We start from the raw sequence: 14,510 nt of genomic DNA on the forward strand, positions 1-14,510 counted from the left end.
TGGGAAGGGGCATGGACATTTCTCCTTGCTGTAGAATAATATGCAAGCGGATGCCCCCATACCGTGCATCTCACTGAGGTTGGGCCAACGTTTCTGTTCTTAGCCATAACCCCAAAGGGGATGGCGTTGCAACCACAGCAGCCTGCTGCAGCAAGACACCCCATTTTTCAACTTTTAAATTAGCGTCGTTATCTGAACAGTAAGTATAATGGGGAAAAGCACGGAGAGGCAGAGTCAGCAACCTTCAGATATTGCACAAGGAGCTTAAGAAGGCAGTTTAGTAAAGCCTACAACTGCACTGAGATGCAAGTTGATTCGTCAGAGCTAGCATGAAAAAAATGGGTAGATTTGCTTTCCAATCTGTAATCGAAGATGATTAATGCACCAAAGTCTTTTGCTTAAAAGAAATGGGAATTTAGTTATAGTAACACAGGTGTGTATTAAGGGGTTGTCTGTGTACTTTCTAATAGAACAGAATTTTTCGTCTGGTAGGGATGTTTTGTTGGATTTGTTTTAATCTTTCAGAAGAATCACATACCACAGAGCTGATTCACAGTGCTGACATGCAGTCAGGTCTCATTTTGAGTTGTGCTGTGCATCCACGTATCTAGATAGGGAGAGCTGCAGATACTCAGTACTTCTGAAAATGAGGCCTCAGAGCCACAGGTTACAGCTTAGAGTCTGGTACCTGAAAATAAGGCTGTTGCTGTAAACATTATACATTGCAATGCTGCACAGGTTGCACACACTGGATTTTGCTTTTGCCTTTTCATTGCTAGATGTCAAAATACGTACATGGCATATATTACATGGTAAGATGATGCCCGTTAAGCTTGTTACATTTTCTGTGGGGTTCAGGCCTTTGAGACAAAGATGAAATGCACCTTTGCCAGGCCTTGAGGGTCTATCTGAAAATGAGTTTTGTAGCAAGGTTGTTTGCAATACATTACTTTCTGATTTTATTTTTCATAAAACCCATAAATGTTTCTAGGTACATTTATTGAAACTGGCATGTGTTTGATTGGGGGAGAAAAATATTTTAAAGTGCAGTTTCAAGAAGCCCACGTTCCCAGTAACGAAAGCCAGGATAATCTTAAATATCAGCTTGTATTTAAAAAAACCGAAATGTTCAGAATCAGCTTTGCTTGCAAGTTGTATCTCTGAATCTGAATCCTTCCACACCACAAACAGCCCTGTGGCAGAAGGAACAATTCTTCCTTTGTTCAAGGCAGGAAACTGAGGTCCAGAGAGACCGACGGACTTCACAAGGTCACAGATGCATTTGATAGGATGGTGAATTGAATCGGGCTCTCTCGCATGCAGCTCCTTAAATCAAAAAAAATCATTGTTCCTCCCCTGTCGTTGCTGGGGTGTGCCATCACATACAGATTCTTGTCCCTACGCCCAGCAGGAAGCTGATAGAGACTTTACTTTTCTTCTTTCTTGTTTTATTATTCTCTGGGATATTTGGAGTCTAAAGGCTAATGTCCTAGATGGTTTGGAAACACAGCAATGGCTATACTAGTCAAACAGAGCAGACCCCAGCCTGGGACTGGAAGCTGCTAGTTTTCCCATTTTGCTACTCAATGGATATGCTTTGAGATACTTTCTGCCACTGGAAACTCTCTCCTGTTGGGTGTAGACTTCAAGCCTGTTTGCACCTTCTTGTTGGTCAGGATAATCACCAGTGGGCCGATGGCCGAGTAGCAGGAAGCAAAGAACATCTGAGCATCAACAAGCCTCATTGAGCCTGGGGCCACACACAGGGTAAAGATCCAGAAGATGCTATCCATCCCAAAGCTGAAAAGATACAGGACTAACAGGGCCACCACGGCTTTGGCTGCCTGGATCTCTGCATGCTTCACGTGCAACCCTGGTAGGTGTTTTGCTTGCTTCCCATGCTGATAAAACATATACAGAAGGTAGCAGCTGGAAAGAGTCATTGCCCCAAGGAAGAACAAGTCCCTGATGACCAACACCAGCCTATTTCCCAGGTAAAAGTAGCGGGTGGGGAACATCACATAGCAGAAGTTGTAAAGCTCGGTGCAATTTCCAAGAGTGGAGGAGTTTTCATCACCCTGGGCAGAGCCGTAAGTCAGACGGGTGCTACACACAAAGAGGTTGAAGCACCACAGGGAAATCATGATGGAAGAGAGATTTTTCAACAGGCTCTCTCTCCAATGCAGCCACCTGCAAGGGAAGGGGATGATGAGGAGACACTGGAAACAGCCCAGCAGGGAGGTGACACAGATGGTCATGGCTCTTCCTACACAATAAACATAAAGGATAATTTTGCACCCCAGGTTGTTGAACACGTTCTGGGTCCAAAATGTTTTGAGCGTGAAGGGAATCCCCTGGCTCAGGATCACCAGGAGGTTGGAAAGGGCGAGTTTGCTCAGGATGATTTCCGAGAGCGTGACTTTCCGGTGGCACGCTAACGTGTGAACGAAGGCATAGAGGATGACCACATTCCCTGGGATCCCGACCATGTCCAGGAAAATGAAGCCAAGTATGTCAAAGATGAACTGGGCCCCCATCAGTCTGGCAGGTGGAAGAACACAATTGCGTGTGCGTATTCTGCAAGGCAACGGCACCGTGCATTAGAAACTGAAGAACTACAAGGTTAGCAAGGCATGCATTTGGCACAACTAAAGGAAGGTGACTTATTCGTGCTACTGGTTCATGGAGTTGCTTCTTTAATTTGTGCATTAAAACTCAGGTTGAGGTTCAGTCCTGAAGGTTGTGGGTTCAAGCTTGGATGCAGGTCCTCAGGGGGACAGTGCATAACCTAAATTCAGACAGACTTTGATCTGCTTAACTGTTAGCAGAAAATGCTTTCAGCTCTCAGTAGCAGTGGTCACCAGGTGAGAAAATAGCAGGAATCATCATTCAGAAAAGGCTTGAACCTCTCTCTTAGTTGGGAGCCTTATTATGTGTCGGACATAATGCCAACACCCACCTGGCACAATTAATTAATGCAATCTGTATGCAGATTCTTGCAGAGTGCTAACCACCACAGACTGAAATAGAGCATGCAACTGTCAAATAAATGATCATCTCCATAGCACTCTAATGAGTTAAATTCACATCACAGCCCTGAAAGGCAACTGAGATTATCCTCATGGCTCTTATGGGGAATGAGCATTGGTGAGCCAGAGTGACTGGTTCACAGCCATTGAGTGAGAGGGGAATCCTCCTCCACTCCCTCTTTCAGCACATGCTGCCTCATCCCGACAGCCGTTTCTGCACAAGGGAATATATTCCTTCCAGCTGTTGTTTGAACACCTGCCAAGCGAAGATCAAAGCCTGTGTGTAAGTCTCTTAGCATACCGACATGGTTTGAGGAGTGGGCGAGCAGCTAGATCCTGTGAAATCTGAAAACAGTTGTGTCAGGAACAGGACTTTGAACTGAATCAAAAGGGATTAAGGTGTATTGTTTAATGATGAAGGTAAAAAGCTCCAGAGCAAACATGAGAATGCACTCACTAAAACCCTTAGACACAATAGCCTGGGCTTTGCTAATATTCTTGCAAAGACAGACATGATAGGCAGAAATGTTTCAGGTTGTTCCAGTGCAGAGAGTCAAGTTTCTGCAGGAAACGTGCTATTTTAGTATGTCTGCCTCCATCTTCTTACCCAGCAACACCAATTTCAAGAAGGTTAATTTACCAGAGCTGGAGCAACCGTATGCAAAGATAGCACAAGCTGCCGAAATGGCATTCAGATCCTCAGAGGTAAGAGTTCATTATAGTAATTTTCAGATAACTCGGATGAATACAAAAGAAGCAAACACCGAATCTGGTGTTTGAGGAAGGAGGGAGGCATTTGAAAAATACTAAAAAAAAAAAAGATCTACGTAAGGTTTAAAAACGAAAACATCCCCAAACATAATGTTTTAGTGTACAGAGCACAGTTAAGGATATGTGCACAAGCATAAAGTTCCCTGGGCCTTCCACAACCAAATGCTTTGCAGCACACACGTTGTAGCAGCAGAGGACAAATATGTACACAGTACATGTTATGCATATCGGACGCTAATACCAGCATCCAGTAATGGTTCTAACAATGTCTTCCTTAATGTAGAATAGATATTCACAGCATCTTATATAGATGCTCCCACTGCATTAACACAGATATTTTGTAATTATGGTGGGGGAGGGATGTTGAAGAGGCCTTAGCTTTGTTTAAGTTAGTGATTTGGCCTTGCTGTGCACAGAGCTTCCAGGTGCCTTTCCATCAAAAAGTACTCTGTAGATTACTGGTAAAAGGAACAACCATGACTAGGTATAGGAATACACCCCTCTTTATTGCATCCTGAATGCTTTAAATGTCCAAGAGTTGTAGACCTGCCCCCTTGTGAGAAGGCAGCATAGCTCAGAGTATAGCTTAAAGGCCCACGTCAAAATACTTGAGTCCCTTCCACTTCTGTTTAAATCTTAAGAGTTGAGGAGGACACTCAATATCTTGTACCAGGATTGGATCCATGTGTGTGTGTGTGTGTGTGTGTGTGTGTGTGTGTGTGTACGCCAATAACATTCTTGCTTGTGTTAGAAAAAATAGTATTCAAAATGGTCAGAGCCTGTTCAAGAAAGGCTGTATGGACTCTGAAAACAGGACATGCATGTGAGTTCCCTGACAGCCACAATATTCAATGCAATATTTAATATTATTCTACAATACCTGTCTCTCTAGGAAATGATAAAGAGGCTCTTGTTTCATTTATCTCTTCCTCCTCATGAGTTCCAGCTGTGAGAATGGAGCCTGAACAAGACAGGTTCCTCTTTATATTCCCTCCCCCACTCCCACCCCAGGTAATTCCACCGAGAGTTCAAGTGTGAGGTATTAATCCCACGTACTCTGTTATGTGGGCGTAGTTGGATCGATGCCCGGGCCAGATGATAGTTCAGATAATTCAAATACTGTAGTTAGTTTCCGTTTTATTTTAACTTAAAAAAAAGTTAAAAAAAATCAAATGCCACATTTAAATCTACAACCAGCTGGCAAATGCCCATGCAAGGCAGAGAGCAGAGATGTCATGGCTTGTGAATCACAGGAACAGAACTAGTAATCTTTTGCATCCAGAGGTCCTGTCCATCCCACAGCTTTGTTCTTTTGGTTGTACATAGGAACATGCCGTGCCCTTTCATTGAGGGCTGTTCTAGCTTCCTCCTGATGTATTAAGCGACTCTGCAGCATCTAGTGCTGAATAGGAAAAGGGCAAGATGATACCGCATTACCCTATAGGAACACGAAAGGAGATTCCAGAGCCCAAGGTGAGCAGAGAGATCTTGGTTAAACATGTACAAGACGTTTCTTGGGGGGCAGCTGGAGAAGCAGCATTTGGATGAGAATCAACTTTTCAGAATCGTTTCTGCAACTTGCTTTGGACAACGTGCACATATGAAAGTAATTGAACTCTTAGTCCAGGTTCTTAGAGACAACTATAGCCAGACATGGACTATGTTTTAAAAGAGTTTGTACTCCTAACACTGGGATACTAATACTCCAATCTGTCTTCTGTGACACGGAATTTAATTCTCATCTGCTCACAGAGGAAGCTGTGAGGCAAAGACTTGATAGAGTCCAAACCTGAGATCATGCTTCCAACTTTCGTTCAGACTAGCATGTGCCACTCGTGTTGTTGAGGTGGGGAAGAGGTCTGCTGTTTAGTTGCTATTAGGAGAACATTTGGGTTTGCAAACATGTTGCTTACTTCCTTTTTCTAAGCATGTATCTAAGAAGGCAGCTATTTTTATGTATTTTGTGGTAGTATCTAGGAACCCTGCGGAGGGGGCAGGACTGAGGAATAGCTGGGAATTTCATAGCTTTTACTGTAAAAGCTAAAATAATCTTGTACTATTTTTTCCACCCCATGGGCATTTCAATGTCTTGTAACGTCGATCGTCTTATCCAACATTGTAAAGATAACATTTTAGCTCTCAACTTTCTAGTAAAGCAGGGCATCACCACTTGCACGTTAATTATGAGAGGTAATTTTAAAAAGAACGTGGAAACCCCCAAAATGTTTAGATGCTAACGAACAGCAAAAGCTAGTTCATTTATTTACACAGTGGCCTGCATTAATCAGGTCCTTTTCTCACTTCTGTCTGTTGGAATATGCAGCTCTTTCTATGACTTTGGTTGTATCATGAAAACAACAGTAAATGGTTAATTCTATTATCCAAAGGTCTTGGCAACAGATTTTGCATGTTCTCCTTACCCTTGGTCAATTAAATTCAATGGGCTAAGTGGCAATCATTAATTAAAAATGCTATGGGATCATGTAATTAGCTCCTAATAAACACATGCTGCTAATTAAGCTGTTGGATGGTACATTTACTCTAGAGCTTAATTAAGTCTCTCTAAATAAATCTAAATAGTGTTTCTCTTCTGATGCCACTCTGTTTGCGGAGGCCTATCTTTCAGGGGCAAGCCCTGACTTGCAAGATGGATGCTTATTTATGAAGAACAAGCTTGCTCAGTTTAGCTTCTTTTTTTTTTTTTGGAGGGGGGGCAGAAAATGCCATTGCAACCTGAATCAGTGCATTAAAGAGTCACTGAAGCTTGGACTAGATGAATATCTCTTAGGTGCTGAGAAGGTTTCATTTCAATGCTATTAAAACAACCCTTGCTGAAGAAATGCTAACATCCATAGTGCTTGACCTCCTGTGGAAAATGCTAAGATAGTTTTCAGCGCTGCGTGTGTTTGCATCCATTATCAATCTCTACCCTACCTGCACAGATCGTTAATACAGAGTTCGTTGTCTCTAGCACCTTTGAAGCACCAGCCATTTCAAAGTCCATTACAAAGCAAGGTGTTAAAGGTATCTGGCCTAATGATTGCATAGCTAATTGGACAATGTCTGACACAGAGTCATAGTTCACACAGTCAGAGGGACTATTGGCCAGGATTTGGGGTTATTGGGAGATAAATTAGGTAGTGATTTGAGGGCCGATTAACTTTCACCTGGTCTGCGACCTTTTCCTTGCAAGCAGAAATACGTATGCTATCTATATGTTTCTATCTATTTTCATTCAAAAACTATTATCAGTATTTAGCACTTTATCTTGATTTTGGTTATTGGTATGCATTAACTCAGGGCAAAAGTAGACTCCAGGTCAAAGTTTTTATATTTTCAAATGAAAAATGGCGTAGCACGCCAACAGGTAAAATTCTTGTAAAGTTTAGCTTCCAAAATCAACTTTCTCTGGAAAACTCTCTGAGCTTCCTGCAGAATCTGTAGCTGTACTGGAAAAACTGTTTTTTTTTCCAAATTCCCCATAATTGGCATTTTTCTAACAAGTTCCTTCTTGAGCCCAAATCCTGGGAAATTGCTGCTGCTGTGGGGTGAATCGTGAAGGAGGAGGACTTGGCAATATAGGTTGCAGTATTCCTCAAGTTCTTTTCGGTGCAAGAGTTTAACTTCCACGATCTCTCACTGACCCAGTATAAATGTCCCTGACAGGGTTTACAGCACATGGCCAAACACAGTTTACACTCATGCCTAGAGTGGACCCATTGCAGCAAGTTCAGTTTGTCTTCTGCAGCTGTAGCACATGAAATAGCCTTGATCAGAAGCCCTCACAGGCTGCTTACAGCCCGAGAAGCAGCTCACTTCTCCAACTACTGAATTACTTCGATGGAAGTAACTTATTTCCCATGTTGATCATTCATGTTCAAAGCAAACTCGGATGAGAAGGAGCAGCCAATTAGGAACCTAAAAGGGCCTTTCATTACCTTTTGAGAATTTAAGTACTAATTATGGAGGTTTAAGCAGATGCCGACTCCAGGGGTTAATTATGGCTTCATTAAAAACCAGAAGTGGATTTTGTGCGTCTGGGGAGCAAAGGCTCATGAAATCCAAATATTATCTGCAGTAGACTCATAGACACATGATGAGGAGCTTCTAAAGTTTATTTTCTCTTAACTTTCTTTGCGGCTTCTCCTTCCACTGCTTTGGAGAGGCGCAGGGGGAAGGCAGCAGGAAACAATGGTGTAAAGGATGAAGCACGTTGTTCTGCGCTGCCTTCCCCGTGGAGATGTGCATGATCTCTGTGAAGGACTGTTTCTTATAGCACTGCACTCATGGCAGGTGGGAGCTGCAGCAGGCAGGGAGCTAAGCTCCAATACAGCCGGCAAGGGACAGAATATGAGATGTTTAGATCCGGGTTGTGCTATTAGGCACTATTCTCACCCAGGGCTGGGATGCGACTTGCACTGCCCTAGTAGCACAATAACTTCTGTAGCCACTACAGACATTGTTATGGGGCATGGGTCTTTCTTATACAGGAATAAGGTGAAGGACGGAAGTTTATGCATAACTTAGACCAGTGTGTGCTGCAGCTTCCAGCTCAGGATCTGCCTCTCACTTGGTTCTTTCTTCACACACGCTAGTTGAACATACCTAGGTATCAGCAGGCACAAATGAGGTCATCTTGTATCATTACATGGGTCTCCCATCTCTCCTCTCATTCAGTTTTCGTCCTTTCCTTCCATGAACTATGGCACTGGTCTATAGGTATTGCCTCAATCAGCCACTATGATCTCCCTCAAGCAAAAAGATCAGGATAGATGGTTGTGGTGGCTGTTTCCTACTGGAAATTGCAGCAGCATCCTACTACTGCCTCTGCTGGTACTAGCCAGAGGACCCCGGGGAGATGAATGGATGCTAGCTCTGCTTCAGAACATACAGCTGCCAGGACCCGTTTTGACCACGGTGATTTCCAGCAGGCTGACCTGTAATTCAAATGAGCTGGAGGATTGCATGACCCAGTAACAGTGTAAAATGGGAAGCCCTGTGAGATGTGAGCAGTCCCTTTGAAAACAGGTTGCTTGTTATGTTTTAAAACATGGCGATCATTTATTTTTCATTAGCAATAAGAAATTCATGTGCAGGGGCTTATAATATATATTTCATTCCAACTCCTACTTGTGCAAGTGGGACTTCTGTATCTTGGCTCCTGAGACTTCAGTGTACAGGAGGATGTGACTCATTAGAAACATACAACCAGCTCGCAGAGTAGTTTTAAAGGCACAAGAACTGAAGGAATTTGCCTGGTGCTGGCTTCTGATTCACTACGTTTTACGGCCATCTCCAGTTTGGATGGGAGAGCTAAGGAAACACCCTCGTAGCAGTCTAAGAACAACCTGCCTATGGACATGGCTCTGCCCAACTTGCAAGTAAATACCACAATGGCAAAGGCATTTGCATCCCCATGGCTGCCAGAGATAGAGGGATGACCGGCTTCAAAACAGCCAGCCTAGATGAACAGATGACTTGCAGAGACTGACAATAGACATGCTGAAGATGTGGCGGAGGGGAAGTGTGCAAGGAACATAATTTGAGCAAAGGCTACTGGAAACCAGCAGCTTAACCTGGCTTTCAAAGGAAGCAAGCACAGCTCCTTTCTGGGAAAGGTGCATCCCCCCAGCTCTGATTTTACTGTCCTGCAAAAATCACGACCTGTAGCTTGCCATTTCCTTTAGCAATAGAGTGTCAAGTCAAATTAGTTATTTCACTTATTAGCCTCTCTCTCACTGAATTCTCCACGTGTGCTAGGATAAGTGTTTTGGGGTTAATTACCCATAGTAAAATATAACACATCATCAAGTCTAATCAATTTAAAATATACATCAGTGGACTAGAATACCTGCAATAGACCAGGCCACATATGATGTTTTGCTGCGTAACTTGGAAATTAGATGAAGACAGCTCTGTGAGGGTCGGCTCCATGTTCTGGGCTGGGAACGAAGCTGTTTGTTCATTTATCTTGAAGCAAAGTGTATATATATCCACGAAAGCATATACATTGCCTAAAACATCCTGAGTGGCTCTTTCTGAGGCTAGTGTCCATCTATAAGCCAGTGCCTGGACTGAGCTTGGACTGAGGGGTTTTAAAATTAAGGGACTTTTCAAAATTAAGAATTTTAAACGGGTCAGGTACCTGGAGTAAGTAACTGTCTGATGCTGGGATAGTGCCTGGGCCCTTCCCCCTCTGGGAAAAACGTACACCGCGAACCTAATACTGTGAAGGAGAACACATGAGATCCTTCAGTGTGAATGGAGCACCATGAAAGAGTCACCTGTCAGGCAGTATTAATTCAAACTGGCACTAACAATTGCCTCTTGATTAGCACCAAGTTAGTAAAAGGAAAATGTGCCAAAAGTGCTTTAAAAGAAAAGTATAGACATTTTGTTCAGCCCAAGTAAATCAATATCTTTGAAGAGCCTGAATATGCCTTTGAAGAAAGAAATTACCTTACAGCCACGTTTAAAGTTTCATCAAGCTTATTTATTTCCTCTCCTTCCCAGAGGGAGAGTGAACCTCTGATGTGCCATTTTTAAATTGACCTTGCCGTTATCATATTGACACCAGCAAGATGCTCAAAGCACAAAGATTACCATTCTGGTGTTTGTACACAGCACTGATTTTTTGGGCATTCATTCAAAGGAAAGTTCATTGGATAGCAGTGAAATAAAAGTCCTATAAATCAGTGTTTCTCAACCTTTTAGGTAGCAAGTACCCCCTAACTTCTGAAAATTTTAATAAGTACTCCAACACTTGATTTTTCCAGGGGATTTTATATTTACAGACTAAGGTGTGCCATATGTTGGGAGAAGGGCTGTGTATATAAGGCCGTGATATGACAGATGTCTGATCTGGTGTGGGTAGAGTTGCCACCTTTTACACCAGGGATGCACAACTTAAGTGTGTACCTGAGCTAGAGGTGATGTTGGCCAAAGCTAGGAGGGCTGACCCCAGTGCCGCCCAAAATGTGGCACACCAAATTATTACTGGGGAATTGAATTTTTTTGCCATAGTTTTGAGAGGGGCAAGAGAGAGAGGAAGAGAGGGCAAGAGAGAGAGTGTTGGGGTACCCATGTACCCCCTGCCTGTGTCTCTCGTACCCCCGGGGGTATGCGGACCACAGGTTGAAAAACTATGCTGTGAATGACTTGAAGCTCCATCAGCTGAAATACCAGATATCGGCCTCTTAAGCTGATTTCTCTTTTGTGTATGCTGATTCAGAAGAGTCTTGTCCTGCTGGCCCCTGCATTTTCTATGTTTTTAGTTGGTAGAAAATATCTACATTGTTAACCCCCCGTCCCCAACCTTTCATTTTTACTTAGGGTAAGTACTTCTTCCTTCAGGGACTTTTAGAACCAGGGCTATTGATTCACTGCTGTCTTCCTGCTACCTCTCACTTTAAGCCATCAGAAAATCATGCCAGCCTATAGTGGATAAATGTTGGATGATTTAGCTTTTGCAACCCGACCCACTTCACATGATGTGAGACTAGCAATATGTTTTTATCACGAAGTTCACCATTGCCCCATATCTTTGCCTCCACTTTCCGTTACAATAGTGTGCATTGAAAGGCATCTGCCCCCTCTTACATGAGCTGAATGTATCAAACAAAATAAACCAAGAGGAAGAAACCACTGATTCTAGCACAACAGAGACATAGCAGTCTGTGTCTGGTGCTATGCAAATCCAATCTCACCCATCTGCCAACGCATGTTAAAGAAGAACTACTGTACACATGCACTCCCTTATTTGCATTGAACTGTGGCCACACAGCCTTCCACAGGGAGCAAGGGTGTACACTGATTAAGAAATGAAGCTAGAATTACTTTAGTTAAGTTTTGGCCATACATTCACTTGAGGGAATGTGCTGCTGCATAGTGTTTTTGGTGATGGGCATTAGAGGTTTGAAAATGTGCATGTGTTTGTATGGGAGTATGTAGATTATCTGCTCTGGAAGATATACAATTTGGGTTATCTAGTGTACAGCATGCGCAGTCATATTATGATGAGAGCTAATGCTCTTTGTCCTCTTTGCAAAGGTCTCTATTACAGTGCTCTGGCTGCTAAGAGATGAGGGATGATGAATATGCTCCATCGCTGAGAGGAGGCACTGGATGGGGATGCAGGAGATATGAAAATAAGGAAAATAGACGTGGTTTACTAGTATGGTAGACCAAGTCATAAATAGAAGCAGATGCCGAGAGTTGGATTCTCTGTCACTGAACCACAACGGGAGGGAATGGGATGCACATGGGACGCCCACCCAAATCTGTCCTTGATTAGCAATACAATCTGTTTGCCTGGACAGTGCTTGAAACTATGGTCAGAAAATAATGTGGCAACCAAAGTACAGAAGGTTATAGGCTTTTTTCCCTATAATTTCCACCCTTGCAGAGATTCCTTAATCTATGGATGCCCCAAAAGCACAGAAAGTGGCCCAAATGCAATTGTAAACTCCATTTATTGTACTCGCTCAATAGCCTGATGACTTAATCTTTCTGAGTATCCATCGCCAACTAGCTGTGGATATTCCTTAGTCTGCTGCTCCCCCACGTGGATACATGAGAAATTTAAAATCTGCAATGAGGTTTCTTTTGAAAAGAGCTTTTTTTTACTCCTAGAAAGATAGGTGATTTAGAAACTCATCTTGAGATTCCTTTCAGCTTGGACTTTATATAGTAGCATATTTCAAACAGAGGGGCTATTTCTATCAGCATCTTTCAAAATGCAGCAAGAAAATTACTATTAAAAAGGAAAGTTCACCTGTTTTGTACCTCAAGACTACACCTATATGCTCTGCAGTCATCATGTGGAGAAGACATCCTTTGATTAAATTATATCTGTATATGTACAATAACTTATAACCCCTGGCAGCTGTTTCTGAAATATCAATTCTGCCGGGCTACTCTTTCTGCAAAGTGGTGAGGTTACAAGCATTCATTAGAAACCACAAAATTAAGGAAGTTCCCAGTCAAGATTCATTTTTTCAGTAGCAAAACTCTTTTAGGCAACTGAAATCTGCACAAAAGCACTTAAATAGTATTTTGTCTGAAGTGTGCAAATAGATGGTTGGAAAGCTAACAGAGTTGCAAAGTCTGGATGAGCTTTAATTAGATGGAAGTTGTTTGGTGCTTATTTGGGAGGGGAGAAACTTGTCTGTTTAGTCCAGCTGTTTTCTCTTCAAGACAGAAAACGTCAATTTGAAGCTAAAAGCTATTACAGCAGTAATTACAAGAGGCTACATGGTGAATACAGTAACCCAAAAAACCCAAAACAAATGATTCTCTGATGCTAACACCTGATCATGCTACATGGGGTGTACAAAAAGAGAGCTTTACATGTAGGGGACACCTGGGTATGGTCGGGGCTGCTCAGCAGAAGTACAGTAACTCTGAGAGGCAGATTTATATGCTGAAGCATTGAAAAGGCAACGGAGACTTACAGTGGCCTATGCGACTGTTTGCTTTAAATGTATCTACAAATTGGCAGGCAAAGAGCAGATATCACTTCAGTTCTTTCTGTCTCCCTTGATTGAAGGAAACTAATGACGTCCATACCCCAGAAATGCATCCAAAATCTGCAGGGCGCAAACGGTTAATGGGCAGGAATTTCTGACCATTTGAGATTTAATCTCTCTGTCCTCTTTGCACATGTTTAGGTTCCTGAAATTCTACCACGGCCTAATAAATTGCTTTAAGGATGCTTCCACATGGAAGAGATTCTTGAAAACAGTGAAAGGGCTCCTTACCCAGTCTACAAATTGCAGATACAATTATTTTATGTGCATCTTATATTTGGTTTGCTCCTGACAACTCTGAAGTAAGCTTGTTTCAAGCTCTACCTACCATAAGATATATGTTGCCAACATGACATTTTACATTTATTTTCCAATAATTCCAATAAATAAATTATATTTATTTACAATAATTCTAATTATTTTCCACCCCAAGAGTTTCTAACAAATACACATTCATGCACCAATTTATAATAATCACATTGCTCACTAGGGCTGTGCGAAGCTTCGGTACCTGATTTAATTTGGCAGAGATTCAGCCCAATTCGGTGGCTGAATCTCCGAATCTGAATCAAATCAGGAGACCCTTTGATCTCTCTGAATCAAATTGGAACCTTCTGAATCGATTCGGAGAGATTTGGAAAGATCTGGAGATTCAGCCATAGACCCAACTTTAAATGTTTTTTCTACATACCTCTAGGTAGCAGGGGCTCGTGAACGCTGTGATGCTGGGGTGGATGGAGCATCTCGCAGGAGCATGTGCTCGGCGGCAGACCTGGATGTGAACCAGAAGCACTTTCGGGTCCACCGCCGAGCACTTGGAGACCCCCCACACTCCTGTGGGACTCTCCGTGCGCCCCAGCATCGCAGCGATCACGAGCTGTGCCTGCTACCTCAAGGTATGTAGAAAAAACTTTTAAAGCTGTGCCTGTGTCCGAATCGCTGATTTGCCAAATCAGCATTGAATCTTCAGATTCGGATTCGGCCGAATCGAATCAGGGACAGTGATCCAAATCAATGAATTGAATCACTGTCCCTGATTTGGGCCGAATCTGAATCCGAATCAAATGGGGCCCGCTTCACACACCCCGTATTGCTCACTACTCAGACAGACCCCTGTGTGCCAGGATACGGTAGGTGGATAAAAAGGCACAGGCAGTATTTATGAATTGAAAGGAATGACAAC

At 42.8% G+C, this 14,510-nt stretch overlaps 1 protein-coding gene across 1 annotated transcript; it reads right to left on the reverse strand.

Moving 5' to 3' along the window:
* Positions 1-1,583: 1,583 nt before the first annotated feature.
* LOC102386693 (vomeronasal type-1 receptor 3-like) lies at positions 1,584-2,537 on the reverse strand. The gene has a single exon (XM_006031313.1). The coding sequence runs from the start codon at positions 2,535-2,537 to the stop codon at positions 1,584-1,586; it is 954 nt and encodes a 317-aa protein (XP_006031375.1).
* Positions 2,538-14,510: the final 11,973 nt, after the last annotated feature.

Source organism: Alligator sinensis, unplaced genomic scaffold (genome assembly GCF_000455745.1).
Source record: "Alligator sinensis unplaced genomic scaffold, ASM45574v1 scaffold1499_1, whole genome shotgun sequence".
NCBI classification, from domain to species: domain Eukaryota; kingdom Metazoa; phylum Chordata; order Crocodylia; family Alligatoridae; genus Alligator; species Alligator sinensis.

Bases quoted from the DNA above. Each gene is read 5' to 3' on its own strand.
- LOC102386693 (XM_006031313.1), bottom strand. From the start codon at position 2,537: ATGGGGGCCCAGTTCATCTTTGACATACTTGGCTTCATTTTCCTGGAC.